We start from the raw sequence: 16778 nt of genomic DNA on the forward strand, positions 1-16778 counted from the left end.
ACGGTCCCCAACCCAAAAGTGATGCCAGCACTTCTCAGGGGTCCCAGGCCAAGTGGCTGTGCGTGGTGGCTGCATTCCAGGCCCTGGAGTGGAGACAGGGAGGGTGGGAGCCGCGTTCCCCCCGCCAGGTCCCCATCACCACCTCCTGCCCACATGGGGCCCTGCAGCGCGGCCCTTCTGCACAGCGCTGCAATTAGCCTCGCTGACCCCTGAAATCCTCAGCCTCGCTAAGCAGCCATGCATTAAATCCCAGATCCAAGAGTGGAAATAGACTTCGTAAAAGGCTTATGGCCCTATTTATTACATTTTACGCATGACGGAGTCCGACAGCGCAGCGGCGGTGCTGTGGTCGGCTCTGGCTCTGCCCGCACGCTGCGACAGACGGACAGACGGACCGGGAGCAGGCAGCCCAGCCCTGGCGGGTGTCTGGTCCTGGCTGGCATTGAGTTGCCAGCTGAGTGCTCCAGCAGACGTGGGCAGGCAGGGATATCGATCTAGATGAAAGCTAACACTGCTCTCGGGGATGGGTAACCGTATCTGCTGCACATTTGTATTCTTCAGAGCGGGGCGCAATGGTTTCAGCCATCTGCCAGAGCAGCTCCAGGATCCTGGGGACGCTCTGGGCCCTCTGCCCGGCTGGATGCTGGATGTGCAGCCTCCTCCATCTCACCTCCATGTTATCAAGGTCCAATGCAGCACATAGCTGAGGAGGCCACCAACACTGAGGGCGATGGGGCCTCCCAAAGCCACACCTACCACTGTCCCCACATGTGGCCCTGTCAAGCACGTGGTCCCAGTGGCACAGGAAAGGCCACCATCAGGACCTGGTGAGGACAGACCTGCCAAGGGGAAATGGGCTTCTAAGAGGTGTTTTGGCTTGACGTTTCAAAGGGGCAGATCACACACCTTTCATTAAACAAGCTCAAGGCTTTGATGTGTGCAGTGCCCCAGCCACCTAAGGACAGAAAGACCTTTGCTCCTCTTCCCTTCCCTTCCTGCTGCCCAGACCCATGTCTCATTTGGTGGCTCTGCTCCAGCAGATCTAAGTTATCACCCCCTGTACCAGTCCCCTTCGCAGCACAGGACTGCAGGTTTTGCCTGCAGCTATAAGCTTTGCTCCGTGTGGTTCTCAATCTGGCGCCTTCCTCCAAGGGAAGCAAACAAACAGCATGTTTGGGCATAGATGGGCTCCCACCTCAAAAGGCAGTGAGACATCTAGAGAAAAATCTGCAGCTTGGATCCAGCGGGCTGCATGCTGCTCCCCCACTTCATGTGAGCCATGGCCAGGGAACAGACATGGAGGTCAGTGCGAGAGGTCTGAGCTCCCCCCAAAACTTGTCCGCAAAGGTCCCAGCCCCTCCGCTGCACTCTCAGGCTAATCCTCCCACAACAGTGGCAGCTATATTTAGGTATCTAAATGAGACGGAGAGGCTGTTTCCAAAAAGAGTTAGTTTGGGTTACATAAATACAGAGGGAAACTTAAAAGGACCTTAGGCTGCCATGAGAGAGCAGCAGAGCCAGGGACGGTCCCTGCTCCCCAGTGATCTGCCTTCACTTTCTGTTGGACTTGGGGCTGTGCTCCCCAGCATTGACAGGCAGGTTGGCACGTGGCACAGAGACACACAGCTCCAGTGGCAATATGGGGAAAGTGGCTGGGATGGAGGGAACCCCTCACCCCAGGACAGGACCCTGGCTGCCGTGTTACCAAGTGGCACCTCACCGTGTCCTGAAGAGCAGCTTGCCATATCCCTGAGTGCCACTTTGCCATCTCAGCATGCAGAATTTCACCATGTCCCCAGGTGCCACCCCGCCATGCCAGCACAGCTGCTCAGCCCCAGCCCTGCAATAGGTCCTCAGGGCAGGAAGCCATCCCCATGGGCAGCACAGGAGGAGCAAGCAGCAGAGAGGAGACACCCCAAGCTTTACAGATGGAACAGCAAACCAACCCAGCAGCTCCAGCCCTCCTTGCCTGTGCTTGCCCAAACAGCTCCCCACGACCTCCCACCCCTCTTGGCTCCTGGCTTCCTTCCTCTTGCATCGACTTCCATATCCCGAAGCCTGTGCTCGGTGAGGAGGAGACACACGTGCATGAGCGTGTCCCACACACCCTCTGCTTCTCATTCCAGCCCGTGGGGGTAAAGGGTGGGGGCTCCTGGGGTCTGCGTGCTGCAGTCACACGAACAGCAGCCGCCAGACCAGCGCTGTTTGGTAGCACGCACAGCAGGAGGCCTTGCACCAAGTGCTTTCATTTTCAAAATAAACATATAAATAGGCACACATATTCCTTCCTAAAAGGACATGACAGCAAAGAACAAAACAAAACCAGCTTTAACACCATCCAGCCTTTCAGACTGAGAAAACCACAGAGTTTTCATAAGGCCTGAGTTCTGACTAATAGGTTTTAGAACCCAAAAAAAAAATCATGTGCCAGTATCCTGGTGGGGCCCAAATATGCAGAGAAACTTCCTTTTTGAGAAACACAGTTGCAATTGTTTCTTCTCGTTATTAGCGTGGTTAGGTCGTGACTACCTGTGTTCATGCCTACTCACAGGGATTTGTGCTGCTGGCTGCTTCAAAGCTTCAGTTCCAGCTCTGCAGGCTTATGCTGCTCGAGGGAAGGTTTAAAATCCTGCTCACCCCGAGGTGCTGAGCGTGCCCATGAGCTGCACGCTGCTCCCGGCCAGGCTGCAGGGATGAGGCAGGGAAGTAGCTAAGCACTGCGGTTTAAAGAGAGCCAGCAGCAAAGCTAAACTTAATTAGCTCCCAGTGAAGGGCCGTGAAAGCTGCAAACATTTGCACTGAGGCTGTGAGAGTCCTGGGAAACTGGAGGACACGGACTGCAGCTGGAACAAAGTTCACCATGGGTGCCAGGTGGGCAATCTCTGCAGGGAGGGAAGAGCACGGCCAGCTCAAATCACTGCCCCATTCTGCCTCCAGCCACCAGTGCTGAGGTCAGGCAAAGAATTGCCCCACCAGGATCCCGAGTGGGCTCCCCACGTGCAGCCTGCAGCACTCACCCTTATAGCACAGAGACAGGGTAGCACATATTCTGCATGGAGAACATCCAAGGTGATGCAGGGCCATGGCAGCAGTGTCCTGATTGGTGCACAGGGGGCAGTGAAACTACTACCCACATGCGATGCTCACAGGGCAAAAGGAAAACCAATGGCAGTCATGTGAGTTATGCTTCACACCTGTGGCCCGCTGCTGTCACACAAGTGTGTATCCAGTCACTACTGCAGCTGCAGCCAGGGCTGCTCCCAGCCCTTACCTGGCCCCTATGCACACACAGGGTCATAGCAGGCTCCCACTGCAGCACTTCCCGACACACCTCACAGCCAACTTGCATTTTCTTGAGAAAAAACAACATACGTTGCTCCCACCGACCCTGCTGGGCTAAAAGCAAAGTGAGGATTCAGTAAGCAGGATGCAGGCTGGGTTCCACTGAGCGTGCTGCCTGTGCTCTGCACTGCTCCCGGCGTCCTGACTGTGCTCAAGTGCTGCTCTAGCTGTGGGGACACCACAGGACGGCCAGATCCCCAGCTGTCATTTGCAGGAGGTGAAATGAAAAGCCTTATCCGGGCAGAAGAAGCTGTGCTGAGTGGCAGCCAGGCTCCCTTCTGGCTGTGCTCCCCCCACTCGCAGCACATACTATGCAGCTGCCTCTCAGCCCCCTCCCCGTGGCAGAATGCTCCGTCCTCTCCCCTCCATCTCCCCCTGCCACAGGATTTCCTCGCTCTTGATGTGCGCAAAAATTAGGAAATGAGGACTCCTCGGGGACTGGGTGGGGAAGCGGCTTTTGGCTGGTGAGGGGGGACGGAGGGGGGGGGAAAGGATGACACCTCCCACCCCCCCACCCCCCCCCATCTGCCTGGGCCCCGTGTGCTCCCGCAGCCCTCCTGAACAATGGTCAGGAAGCAAAGCGACAGCAGCAAGGAACTTAATGCAAACTGAACCGGGAGCGGAGGTGCCTGCCGAGCAGCGCTGCCTCAACAGCAGGGGCTGCCTCGGCCGTGTCGCTGCAGGCGGTCAGCTCACGGAGCAGAGGCAGCACGGAGGAAGAATTTAGAAAATGCCTGGCAGTAAAGATACCGCTGTCTCTGCAATCGGATGCGCTGCGAGAGCTCCGGGCACTCGTTTCATCCTCAGCCACCTCAGCACAAAAACATCCCTATCAAGCATGTGCTGCTGAGTGCCACGGGAACACCGAAGTGTCACATCAGCCCTCGAGGCCACCAGTGTCTTTCCCACCGCAGCCCCCAGCCCAGGGACTGCTCTGTGGTCCCTGCTGGAGGGGAAGCACTGTGCATCCCCTCACCAGCTGACCGGCTGTAAAGGGCAGGGATGTAGGAGGCTCTGTGCCACTTCAGCAAGGTCTTTGCAGCGCTCCCACAGCACGCTGTGCACAGCAGCATCCTCCAACCCGCAGAGCTGCTCTGTCCAGGTACAGGGCACTGGGGAGGTGCCCAGCACCCAGCGCCTGCGGCTTTGTCTCAGGTCAGCGGGAAGTGAGATAAGCAAAGCATTTTCTCTGAGCCCCAGACATCTGCCCAGGAGCCAGGAGTGATCAAAGGTTAAGTCTGGCTACTGGATGGGGCCTTTGCATACAGCCCCTGAGCTGCATCAGTCTCGCACCCCCACCAGCCAATACACAAGGCACTGCATTGAGAACCACCGGGACTTTTCAGCTCTTACGCAGCCAAAGCAGAGCTTTCTAGCTTTCATTTTGCCTTGTCTTAGTTCAGCCATGATCGTGTTTGATGCAACAATCTGCAGCTCAGAGCTGCACGCTGCCTTTGCAGTGGAGGCACATGAGGACAGCGCTGTTGGCACTGCAAGCATTGCCAGATCCATGCAAAGTCCGTGGCGTTTCTTGGAAGCTCCCATTACACGGATACATAAGAAAAGCCAATAAATAAATAATAATTACTGTGATTCCATGGCCGGAACTCAAGAAAAGTGCTGAAGAGCAGAACTGCTGAGTGATAAGTGAAGGAGAACACAGTGGCCGGACCATTACCTGGGTGGCACAGCAGCACGGCTGCCTCCCAAAGTAGGTCAGCTCACCCCACCTGACCATCTGCACCATTAACTTCAACCTTTAGTCTTTGGCTCGTGACAACCACGATCAGCACCCGCGTCCCTTTGCACATGGCGCAAGCAGCAGGGCATCCCTTTGCCTGCATTCATCCGCACTTGGGGTGCAGGTGAGTGATGCCCCAGCCCATCTCTCCATGCAGGCAGTGTGCAAAATTCCTCCTCTGCTAAATCGCTTTCGTTCCGCCAAACCGTCACGAGAAATGAAAGCCTGCACGGGGTTGCCATGGAGCGGGGCTCAGCCGCCAAGCGGGGGCCGAAGTGGATTCCTCTGACAAATGCAGGCTCCTCTTGCCCCACCACAGGGAAAGCCTCAAGTGGCACAGCCTCACAGATGTCCATATCCCCAGCCCTGCACACACTAAAGAGGGGGTTTGTGGGGAGGAAGGGCATCCCATGGCCCCCCAGGACATGTTTCATTTTCAATTGACAGCACTTAAGTGCGGGAGCAAGCCCAGTTTCTAACTACAAAGAGGCTTTTGACATTGGAAAGGTTAATGTGGGAGAGAAATCAGTCTCTTTCACAAAGCTCCCTTTGCTAGAGGCATGAGGTTAAGACCTTAATTATTCACCTGTTGGAGAGGTGCCTTTCCATTACAGCATGGGAGCAGGGTAGGATGTGCAGGCAGGTGGAGGGAAGGGTTCTGCTGGGGCCCAAAGCCAGGGCTGAGAACAGGCTGCACACAGCCCTCCTGAGGGCCAGCCATCCTCTCCGTGCTCCTGCTGCACTCTCCATCTCCTCCATACCTGAAGCTGCAATGCACATGGCTGCAGGCATCCTGCCTTGTAAGCAAACCAATGCTGACGGCCACATACTCACACATCTGTACCGCAATCCAGCAGCAACCAGCAAGGTGAGAGCATCAGCAGCATGGGCCCCACGACCTGAGCTACACAGACAGCTTTGCCAGAGCCAGTGCCTGCCTTCACCATCCAGAGCTCAACACACACACAAAGCACAGCATCATCCTGCTCAGAGAGGACTGTCAGAAATTAGGGACACATTCATTTCATTACTACCAATACTGATCCACCTGATGCGCAGCCGAGGGCTTCAGTGAGTGTGCTCCCTGCACTCATCAATGGATTAAGCTGTTAGTGGGAGGCTGAGAAGTTAAGGAGGGAATATAGCATTTCAGCTCACATGATCTTTGAGCATCTCTCCCAGCAGCTGCCTGTTGTTACTGTTTTTCCCTGCTGCACTTCACTGGGGGGGTTTAAAACAAATCGAAGCCATAGAAGCACAGTGCTCCTGCTTCTTGCAGGGATGCTGAGGCCCATGCTCCCTGCAGAGCCACAAGGATGCCACTTTCCAGCACCTGCTGCCACCTTCCATTGCCCACTGCAGCGAGGTTGCACAAAATGGATCAGATGGGCCCATTCTGAGTTACTGCAGAACAAAATCACTTTTTCGTTGCCGTTAGAAAGGAAAGGGGACAGCAGGAGAAAGGCACGTTTGGAGTGAGAAGCCTTGATTTTCTCTGTGTAGCAATGCAGGCTGCAGGTGAATCATCGCTGTCCTCAATATGTAAATAGAGGTTCGCAGGCAACCTCAGCACAAGCCCATATGAGGAAGGGATGGATGCAGATACCCACATTAAACCTTCACTGTGCGTCTCCCGAGAGCCCTCCTGAGGGTCCCTCTACCACAGAGCACTGACCACCAACACTGAGCCACTCCTCACCCAAAACCCACTGTGAAGGAGGGAGTTGGGAGAGGTAGTGGGGGAAAAGTCGGAATTCCTCAAGGTTTCCACAGAGGAAACAAGTGATATTCATGATCTCACGGCCTCCTGACACCACAGCCACTTAGGATAATCTGATCCCATGCTGAAGCACAAGGGACTGTGCAGAAACAGCTTTCGGGCTTCAATGAGCAGCCAGCACCCAGTTGTAAGCAGGGCTGTACAGTAGTAGTGGGGAGGGACGTCAGTGGTGAGCGTGGGGCCCGCCTACGGCTCCAGCTCTGGAGAAAGCATGTGACAGCAGCAGGAGCTGCCACTGCGGTTTCATCAGAGGTGAAGGTACACGAACAGCACACTTACAACTTAGTCCTTCCTTAAGCAAATGTATGCAAATCAGCCCCAGGGAGGGGGGGTTTATTATTTTATTCTTTTCCTTCCCTCTCCTTCCTTCCTTCTGTTCTCACACCAGGCTTTAACCCTTCTACACACGTGGGGGACAGAAGGAAAATGCAATATCTGTTCCACCACGGGCTGCATGGCGCTGCCGGGACCTGCTGCAGTCGGCACGGATCCGTTTGCTGCCGGTAACATTATATGGCCGGCAGACGTCAGATCAGCACTGACCCCATGTGCACGCACAGCACTCCCTCCAGCATCACGCACATAGAGGAGAGGGAAGGAAAAAGAGGCCACAAGCGCAGCAGTCTTATTTCACGAGACGCCATAAAAATGGTTTTATTTCATCACAGGCCATTTCACGGTCCCAAATTCTGCAGGGGGTGCTCAAAACATGGTGGTTTCACACCAGAAAAGGATGACAATCATCGGGATCTCCTTTTTCCCTTAACAGCCCCTTTTTGTGGGAATAAAAAGAAGATTCCTTGATTGAGACGTCAAATGCTGACCAGGAAAGCAAAACGAAGCAGCCCTTCAGACACACGCTACAATCACACGAGCTCTGTGCTTGTGTCTAGAGCCACTGAGAGCACACAGTGTAATGCTGGGAAGCAGAGCCAGGAACTTTCACCTGCCTAGAGAGCAGCTGTGCTGCTGGGAGCCGTAGCAGCACTTTGGGGGACAACACCCTCCAAACCTGCCTCCTTCCTCCAGCCAAGCATTCCCCACAGCAATAATAAATCCATCCGAAGCAGAGAACGCAAACTGCTTACAAAACCTCCTCAGCCCACTTCTCACCCTCCCTGACCCTTTTGCTGCAAGCAACCTGTCATCAGCTCTTCATTAAGAGCCAGAGCTGCCATCCACTGCTCTGCCCCCAGCAAAGCACCCGTGTCCCGTGCCAGGCAGGAGCACATGGGGCGGGCACCAGGACCACATCCATCCAGCTGGTGGCAAGACCTGCCTGGTTGTGTCTGGCACACGCACCAGGGACAAATCTGATTTACCAAGTCCTGAGAGCTTGTTTGTTTGGAACCCAAACAGCAGGATTAGTCCCCGTGTGTCCCGTTCTCCCCCCCACGCACACACACACACACACACACACACACCCGACATATTCCTGCTGTGTGCAATCCCAAAGTTAAACTGGTGAGAGAGCATGGGTTGGAATGAATCCGCTCGCTTCACAATCGAAGCTATTTTGTAATCTGGGGTTATGAAAGTGAAGGGCTGGAGGGTTGATATATAACTGTAGAAAACTCTTCCCACTTGCACCGGCCTCAGCAACCCGGCTGTGAAATGCACCGTGGTGCTCCAAATCGGCCACGGCTCTCGCTGCCGACCAGATTATTGTATAGTGCCTCTCTTCCACCCCCCAAAATGGAAAAGCATGCGAGCCCTATAGCGAGCACAGCTCGCTCTCGTGATTGTGCGGGAGCTGCCAAGGAGCCTTAATCTGATTTTAATACCCAGCTCCGTGCAGGAGGGAGACGATCCAGATTTTGGAGCAGCCGGTTCGCAGCACGAAGCCCCTTTTCCCAGCCGCAACCCCCCCCCTCCCATCCCCTCCATCCCCCAGATCCCAACCCGTATGCGTGCAACTGACGCTCGGCATGACTCATCCCGCAGCCCGGCTCCTATCGCCCCCACCGCTCAGCCCCCCGCAGCCCCCCCGGCGTGTCCCGCTGCCCCTCAATCCGCGGCCGAAGAAGCTGCAGCTCCGTCTTTCCGTTCTCCCCACGCGCACGGGGAACGGAGATCCGGGGCTGCCGGGAGTCCACGTGCGAGTGGTGCTGAAAGCGGGGGCCGGAGCCGCTGCATCGCGATGCGGCGCTGCCCCGCAGCCCCCTTCCCTAATATCGCTCCCGAGCAGCCGGCGGTGCGGAGCCGGGGTCCCCCCTTGGGGCTCACGCCGCTCCGCGGGTCTCCGCGCCGGCTCCTCCCGCACGGCACCGCCGCCCTCCCCACCTGGCTGTCAGCGAGGTAGTTGAAGACGAAGGAGGAGAGCGCCTCGTCGAGCAGGGTTCCGCAGTCCGGCCCCGGCTCCGCCATCTTCCACCTCCGGCTGGGGCTGAGGCGGCACCGAGCATGCAGCAGGCGCGGCGGCGAGGAGCCGGGCGGCCGGCGGGGCGGAGCCGGCAGCAGCCCCCGCCCGCCGGCTGCGGGAGCCGGGGGGGGCGGCGGAGAGAAGGGGGAGACGGCACCGAGCCGCCCCGACGGGGGGATCCGCAGAGCCGCGGTCGCTCGTGGGGCAGCGCTGCGACGGGAGGGTCTGAGCTGCACCGCCCGCGGGGGGCGTCACGGGGGGCTGCAGGAGAGAGGGGCAGCGGGGTGGGGGTCCCGGGAGGGAGAGCTGCTCCGGGGGACTTCGACTCAGCGGTGTGTCTACAGCGGGCATCTCGATGTCACGTGTATCATTTTCTGTCTCAGGTTTTGAGGTATATGCACGCTAAAAGCCCTGTTAGAAATAATTGATGACGGGACGAAAATCTCACGAATGTTCTATTTGCTTACCCTGTTTGCAATTACATGGGAAGGAGCAGGGCTCCCTACTGCAGCCTGAATTAGCTGCTGCCCAATCAGCCGAGTGGCAGCGCCTGCAGCTCATGGGGCTACAGCCTCCAGTCCCATCAGAGGGCTCAGTGCTGGACACCTGCGTGTCCAACTGCTGGTGTGGCAAGGCCATGAGGTGGGGAGGGATGTGCTGTGTTCTGATGGCTTTGGGTCCCTTCCTCCAGCAGCCAAGCCTTGCTGCCCATCAGCACATCAGCATTCCCTCCTTGCTCTTGTTCCAAAGGTTCTTTGCAGACCCTTCGGTAGCAGCAGCATTGGGTTTCCCTGTGCCCCAAGCTCTGCCCCAGCAGATGTCACAGGCAGCACTAGGTTGGTGAGAGCTGGGACGTGGGGTTCTGCGGCTGGGATGGAAAAAGTGAGAGAGAAGCTACCAAAGCTCTTCCCCATTCAGTGCTGCTTTAGTACTGATTACCCTTAAGGAGCACTGCAACCCAAGGCTCTTTTCACCACAGTAAAACTTCCCATCCCCAGGGGGCTCCATTCCCCAGAGCGCTTCCTGCAGCCCAGATCACTGCATATGGCAGGAGGGAGCAGGAAATGGCTCTGGGACATGGGTGGTTTCCTGCAGAGGGGGACTGTGCTCCCAGGGTCCTGCAGTGCAGCCCTGATGCCCCTTTGCACGCAGTACAGGGAGAGCTGATCTGCCAGCAGCAGCGTTTGCTGGGGGCCTCACGCTGAATGTGGGTTTTCAAGAGGGATCTGTTGAATGACAAGTGAGGTTCTCCTTCATGTATCTTGTGATTTCCTTTATACGAGCTGCACTCAAATGGGAAGTAACCATCTACGGGAATCATTTATAAAAGGCTCAAAACTCCAGCCTATATAGCCCTGTGCTTCAAAGACACCTCTCCTAACTGGGCATGCAAGCACCCAAGGAGCAGAGCAAAGCCAAGCACAGCTCACACCACCCAACTGCTCCTCTGCACCGGGCTCCATTTGGCTGCAAACCTGGGCAAGGCCAGCTGGGGACAGGCCCTTGTGCCAGGAGGTGAGTGGAGGACAGTGCAGGAGGAACACAACAGGGACACCTCGCAGAGGGGACGTGCTGCTGGCTGTGCCCATGGGGTCCGACAGGATCCTGGGGGATGCAGCACAGCTGTTGATGTGGCTGTGTGCTGGTGCTTGGATGCTCCCTCTGTTCCTGCTTTCTCTGGGCTCTCACAGCCCCAGCGCTTCTCTCTGCTGGTTGGTGCTTTTCCCCTATAGAATGGGGAGCTCCAGGGGGGTGGTGAAGGAGGACAAGATGTCTCGTTGCTTTGTTCTGCTTCCTCAGAAGTCAGTCAGGTGGGGACAAAGCATGTCCTGCCCAGGGTGGTGTGAATAGGATGCAGTGCTCGCTGTGCGCGTGCTCCCTTCTCTATCTGCATGCAGAGCATCGTGCAGTTTCACTATCAGTTGTTTGTGACTTCTCTCTAAATCAGAACCCAAGTTTTGCAGTCAGGAGGGCTGGCAGAGCTCAAGACCCGCTGGTTCTTGTAACTAAAGAGGTGTTGACCACAGTTTGCAGCTCTCAGCCCTCTGCCAGGGCAGATAGGCCCTTCTCCAACTGCTGCCCTCCAGCCCCAGCCCCAAAGGAGCCAACGTCCCCAAGCAGTGACGCTTTCTGTCCCGTGATACGGCCAGCCGTGCCTGACAAGCTGGTTTTTGCTCTCTCCACCTCTCATAATCTCAGGCACCAGAGATTTCCTGATGTTCTTCAAAGAGGGGCAGACAGCTGAGGCCGTTGCAAGAGGAGGAGCCCCGCAGCCTTCCCGCTATGGGACTGAGCGCGCTGACCCCAACCCCGCTCCCACGCCAGCGTCAGCCCCGGGGATAACAGAGCCTAGGTAAAATATAACAAGGAGAAGCCTGCATATGCCCTTTGGGAGGGCGAGCCGTGTCATTAGGGCAGCGGTCAGGGGGGGACGCCGGCTGAGCGCCCTCGGATTGTCAAAGGCCAACGGGGGACGCGGAGTGGAGCCAATGAGCGGCTCCAGGGCCGGAGCCACCCAGCGCCAGTGCCTGCCTTCGTGCTCGGGTTTCAAGCCGCTGTGTTTGCAGATGGAGAGATGTTGTAAGGGCTGAGCAGCGCGGGGTGGGACGGGTCCCCCTGGGTACAGCGAGGGGTTCCCCAGGAGCTCGCCAGCCCCACTCAATGGCGTGTTCTCCTTGCCGCCCCCGTGGGTGATGGGCTCATGTTTGGACTAGATGATCTTGGTGTTTTTTCCAACCTTAATGATTCTATGATACATTAAATGAGGCACTGCGGGACTGTCCCCAGGGCTCCCGGCTGTTCTGGTGGCCCCATGTGGCACTGAGCATCTGCTGGGCTCTGCTCCTCGGGATCCACTGCTCTTCCACCGCACCACAAACCCCTGTGCACAATGGGCATCACAGCTACCCCAGGGCTCAGCGTGCTGCAGCTCTTAGCCCACAGCAGAGACAGGGATGGAGCTGCTCCAGCATAGGCTCTGCTGGTCCAGCCTGCTTTTGCAGCCTGCTCTTCTCTAAAGCTGCAGCCCTGAACATGCTGAAGTCAGGCTGTTATTGCAGAGGAAACCTGTGGAGAGAGACACGTGGGGTGTGAGGATTAGCTGCTGAAACAGATGGGAATTTCCCAGAGCAAGGAGCTGAGGAGGCCAGGAAGGGCTCCTATGCAGTGGGGCTGCTGCCAGCAGCGTGGGCTGTGTGAGGACCCCGGGATACCCACTGCCTCCCCATGGTGCTGCTGCTGACTCACATCTCTGCAGGGAGCAGCACATGGCAGCTGTGTGCCCACTCCCTGCGCTGCACACCAGAGCTGGGCACCAGCATGATGCAGGGCTGCCAGCCCATCCTGTCTGGGGACAGTGTCTCCGTGGGGTCCCAGGAGCACTCTCTCTCAGAGCGGCTGCTCCTTGTTCCTGCTTTGTGCCCCAATGCCACCTGGGCTGGGCATCACAGAGCATCTCCCACGAGCAGCTCATGCAGCGCTGGTGCTGGGAGGCTGTGTGCCTGCAGGGCCCGACGGGAGCTGTGCCGTATGCTCTGTGTCCCTCCTGCTTATTCTCTCACTCTGGCTCTCGCACTGTGCTTATAGCATGTGTCATATCCCATTGATGTCACCTGCCATCCCCTGCCTCATCCCTGCCTGCAGGGCTGCCAGCAGCTGCAATAAGAGCACACTGGGTCTCTTCATCCCCCCAGGTTGGTCCCAGGGTGTGGGTAATACCAGCTGGGGGCTGAGCCCTGCAGCCAGGCCTGAACGCTGCAAGCAGCAGTTCTGCACATAGCAACAGAGAGAATGCAGCACGATCACAGCTCACGCTCCTTCCTGCCGCTTGGAAGTGTCTAGAGAGCTGAAAAAGCTGCAAGACGTTCTTGCTGCCATCCTTCTCCCTGCTGGCTTCTCCGTGCTCTGGCTGTGCTTTGAACCCCCTTTCTGGGGGGCATAGCACTTCCCCAGACCAGTGGATACCTATTTGGAGTGGTGAGGGCTGCAGACATCCTGCAGCGTGCTGCCCGCCGCACAGGGCTGGCTGACTCATCGCCATGCAGCATGCAATTACAAAGGCAAGTGCAGGCCCCTACTGCTTTGCACAGGTATCTGTGTCAGCCGGGGCTATTTCCATCTCTAATGCACACTCTCAGCTCATTAGGAGGGGAAGGAACACAGCCACACAGCTCACCTGCCTGCCACAGGGCTGGGCAGAATATTCCCATGAGCAGAGAGCCAGAAAAGGAATTACATCCGAACACACCGAGTGACACAACAGGGAGAGAAGGCAGCGAGGTGCATTGCCCACACATCCCTCATACTTACAGGTGCACACACAGACCAAGCGGAGGTGTGGAGGTGCAGCGTGGTGCAAAGCACCATTGCCATGAACTAAGAAGTTCCGGGCCAGGATCCAAGCGAGGGCTGCAGCCTTCCATCTGCAAACACCATTTGCTACAGGGGTTTAGCAACCGGGGCTGTCACAACTGCAGCAGCTGCAGAATCCTTGGCCATGAGTGGGGGCAGCTCTGCCATTGCGTCACTGCTTTGTGCAGTGCAGCACAGGGGATGGAATGGCCAGCTGCAACGCGAGGCAGCGTGTGTTGAGCAAAGCAGTGCCCGGTTCTGTTTTCATACAAGTGAGCTTCTCATGTGTACTTGTTATTTTCTAACTGTTTGGTAATGTTCATTTCATTTACTGCATGCATAAATGAGCAAATACGACATATACAAATGTCGGGAAGTAATTTAGTTTGTTAAGCTTCTTCATTAAAAGAACTCTGTATTATTAAAGTATCTACATTGTCATGGGCTGGTATCCCATTAGCAACCGTAATAAGAAATGTTGTTTATCCATTCAGAACCAGATCTCTGGGGCATCCATTTGGCAGCGTGTGTTGAGTCAGTGGTGGCAACTGGCAGCATCTCCATGTGCCCGGTCACAGGACAGTGTTTCCCACTCTGAGCTTATGACCAGGCCAAAATCTTTACCTCCATGTTGTCCCTGGATATCTGCTCTCTCCTCTAATCTTGCTGGCCCTGTCCTGTGTGTGGCATTGTCTCCCCAGGCCCAGCCCTGTGTTGGCTGCATGTCAGGGGCTGTAGGGAGTGCAGCTGGCTTCCAGCTCCATGTGGCTCCACGTGCCTATGTCATGTATCACAGGTCCCATGGCCCCATGGCCCCATAGCCCCATATCACCGTTGCATTTCCTGCCCTGTCTGCCCGCTGCTCCCTTGGCAGGGCTGTACAGGGGCAGCAGTCACTCCAGGGCTCCTTTCAAGCTCCATTTCTCCCCAGATTTTCCAGACCAGCTTTATTTGCAGGACAGAGCTCTGTGACCGGCTACATTTGAATGCTGCTTCTCCCAGGCAGAACGCAGCCGCGTCTGGGGCAAAACAAAACCAGCATTCATGGGCAGTCATTTAAATTCCCAGCAGCTGTTCCATGCCCGAGCTCCCACTGCTCACAGACACATGTGTGGGCAGTGCCCTGGGCAGCAGACGAGCAGGTCTCTGGGTGCACCCACTGGCACCCAGATCCCAGCAGCTTAAACACAAAGCTGGGCATGGCATGTGTCTTACTGGGTATAGACAGTTTCTCCTCTCCCAGCTGCTTGTTTCCAGGTTCAGCATATCCCACTGAGGCTGGAGGCTAACACTGCAGTTATCCCCAAAACACACAGAATGGACCCCATTTATCTTTCTTTCCTTCTCTTATTCTCAAGTCCAAACACCCAAAAACAAGGCAGTCAGTGCAAGCTGCAAACAAATCTCATGTATCCTGAAATATAAAGCAGGGGAATAACTCCTGTTCCACTGCTCCCACCCGGTGCAGAACAGCGCCTGCAGGCCCCTTTGCTGGGATGGGGGGGCAGAAGAAACCCTGAGTGCCTCCCCAGGCTGCTTGGGGATCCCTCTGGGTGTGCACTGAGGTGAGGGTAAAACGTGGCCAGCCCTGAGCTATTCCTATCACGTCCCATCTGGAGACAGAAATCTGCCTGCTGGCTTTACAATTAAAATTGAAATGATTTGATTATGGGGCTTCATTAGCAAAAACAAACAGCAGGCAGCTTTCCTCCCCCCCACCCTTCACCCATCCCTTCCTCCCCAGGGTGTGTTTAGGTGAATTCCAGCTGGGATGTTGAGCACACAAAGGGGGTTTTTGTCAGCAGCGTGCACCTAAAGCTGGGAGCTATACAGAACCTGGGGGATCTGGGATGCTCTTGCAGTACTGCTGTGACAACCATGAGCGGCCACCCACAGGTGCAGCAGCCCTTGGGGTTTGGGTTTAGGCCATTTATCACCCTGGGCAGCTGTCACCAAACCCAGCAGCCTGTGCCCTGCACACACACCCCCCTCCGTGCACGCTGCCTTCACCTCAGGTGCTCTCAGGAAAGCCCCGAGGAGTGCGGCACACACAGGGTCACCTTGGGCAGGGGACGGGCTGCAGTGTGGGCTGCTGCCAGGGGGGGTGGTTCAGGCAGGGAGAGAAGGGTGCATTGCCCCAGGGGGTCCACAGGGACACAGCAGGGATATGGGGAGCGGTGGGGGGCACCCGGCTATTCGTGGGGGGTAGCAGCAGTATGGGCTGCTCCAGCTGACTCATGTCACGTCAGGGGCAGGCTGGCACCGCGGTGGCACAAAGTCTCCCCCCCACTCAAGGCATTTGGCTGAGCTGCAGCACGGGGAGGCGGCAGGGGCAGCGAGGGCTATAGGGTTACAGCACGGAGAGCACGGGGTGAGCACAGCTCCATCACCCAGAGCCCGGCAACAGGCACAGAACCGTCCCCGTGCCTGGGCTGCACCGGCAGCGTGCACGTCCTACCTAAACTCGCCTTCTGGACTAAATCTTTAACAAGATCAAGGGTTTAACTTTATCAGCGGCTGGAAGAACATGACACCTTTTCCCTGGAGCAAAGTATCAGCGCTGCCTGGCATTTCCTGCAGATCCCTGCACCAATCCCATGCCTGGCTCCCTCGGCATTTCCCTCACAGGGGGGCTCAGACCGCCCTCCTGCAGGAAGGATAGAGGAGATTTCTGTGGCCCCTCGAGGGAATGTTCCCCCTGCTGGCAGCACAGTCCTCCCCAGTCTTGCCAGCCTTCAGCCCTGGGGAGCCATCCTCAGCAGCCAGGCCCAAAGCAGGAGCACAGTGATTGATTATCCCTGTTAAGGCTGCCAATGGTTTCTGTGCACATTCAGGTGGCTCCAAAGCCACCGGTCCACGTTGGCAGCCGTGTGTTCTCTGCAGAGCAGAGGCTGATGTTGCAGCATGCAGCACATCTCAGCATCCCCAAGGCCATGTGAAGTGGGGAGCAGGGGGGAGAAATGAGCTGTGCAGCCCCAGCCCGGCCACATGGCTGCGTTTCTGCATCCCCAGCAGCCAGAGCTGTGCGATGGGGCTGTGAAGAAGGGAAGGGTGTAGTGTGGCTGTGCTATGGAGCTGAGCTGGGCACCGTGTGTGCCAGGAGCTCATCTGGCAGCGCTGTGACAGCAGGGACATCAGCAGCAGCTAGCGGCTGGCTGGAGGGGTGGGGGGAAGGCAGTAATGACGGTCCGTGTCTGCAAAGG

The 16778-nt window shown here is 56.8% G+C and overlaps 1 protein-coding gene and 1 long non-coding RNA gene across 3 annotated transcripts in view; one reads left to right on the plus strand and one right to left on the minus strand.

The window, feature by feature from the left end:
* The window catches only part of PPARGC1B (PPARG coactivator 1 beta), a 38899-nt gene extending 29597 nt beyond the window's left edge, over positions 1–9302 (minus strand). For both annotated transcript variants that reach the window (XM_015876088.2, XM_015876087.2), the window contains exon 1: positions 9147–9302. In XM_015876088.2, coding sequence (XP_015731574.1) covers positions 9147–9230 — 84 coding nt within the window. In that variant the 5' untranslated portion in view covers positions 9231–9302. The remainder of the gene's footprint in view (positions 1–9146) is intronic.
* Positions 9303–10992: 1690 nt separating this feature from the next.
* Positions 10993–14001, plus strand: LOC107320298. Its single transcript, XR_001558213.2, has 2 exons — positions 10993–11578; positions 13536–14001. It is a non-coding gene; the product is annotated as an uncharacterized LOC107320298 (long non-coding RNA).
* Positions 14002–16778: the final 2777 nt, after the last annotated feature.

This window comes from Coturnix japonica, chromosome 13 (assembly GCF_001577835.2).
Source record: "Coturnix japonica isolate 7356 chromosome 13, Coturnix japonica 2.1, whole genome shotgun sequence".
In the NCBI taxonomy this organism is placed as follows: Eukaryota; Metazoa; Chordata; class Aves; order Galliformes; family Phasianidae; genus Coturnix; species Coturnix japonica.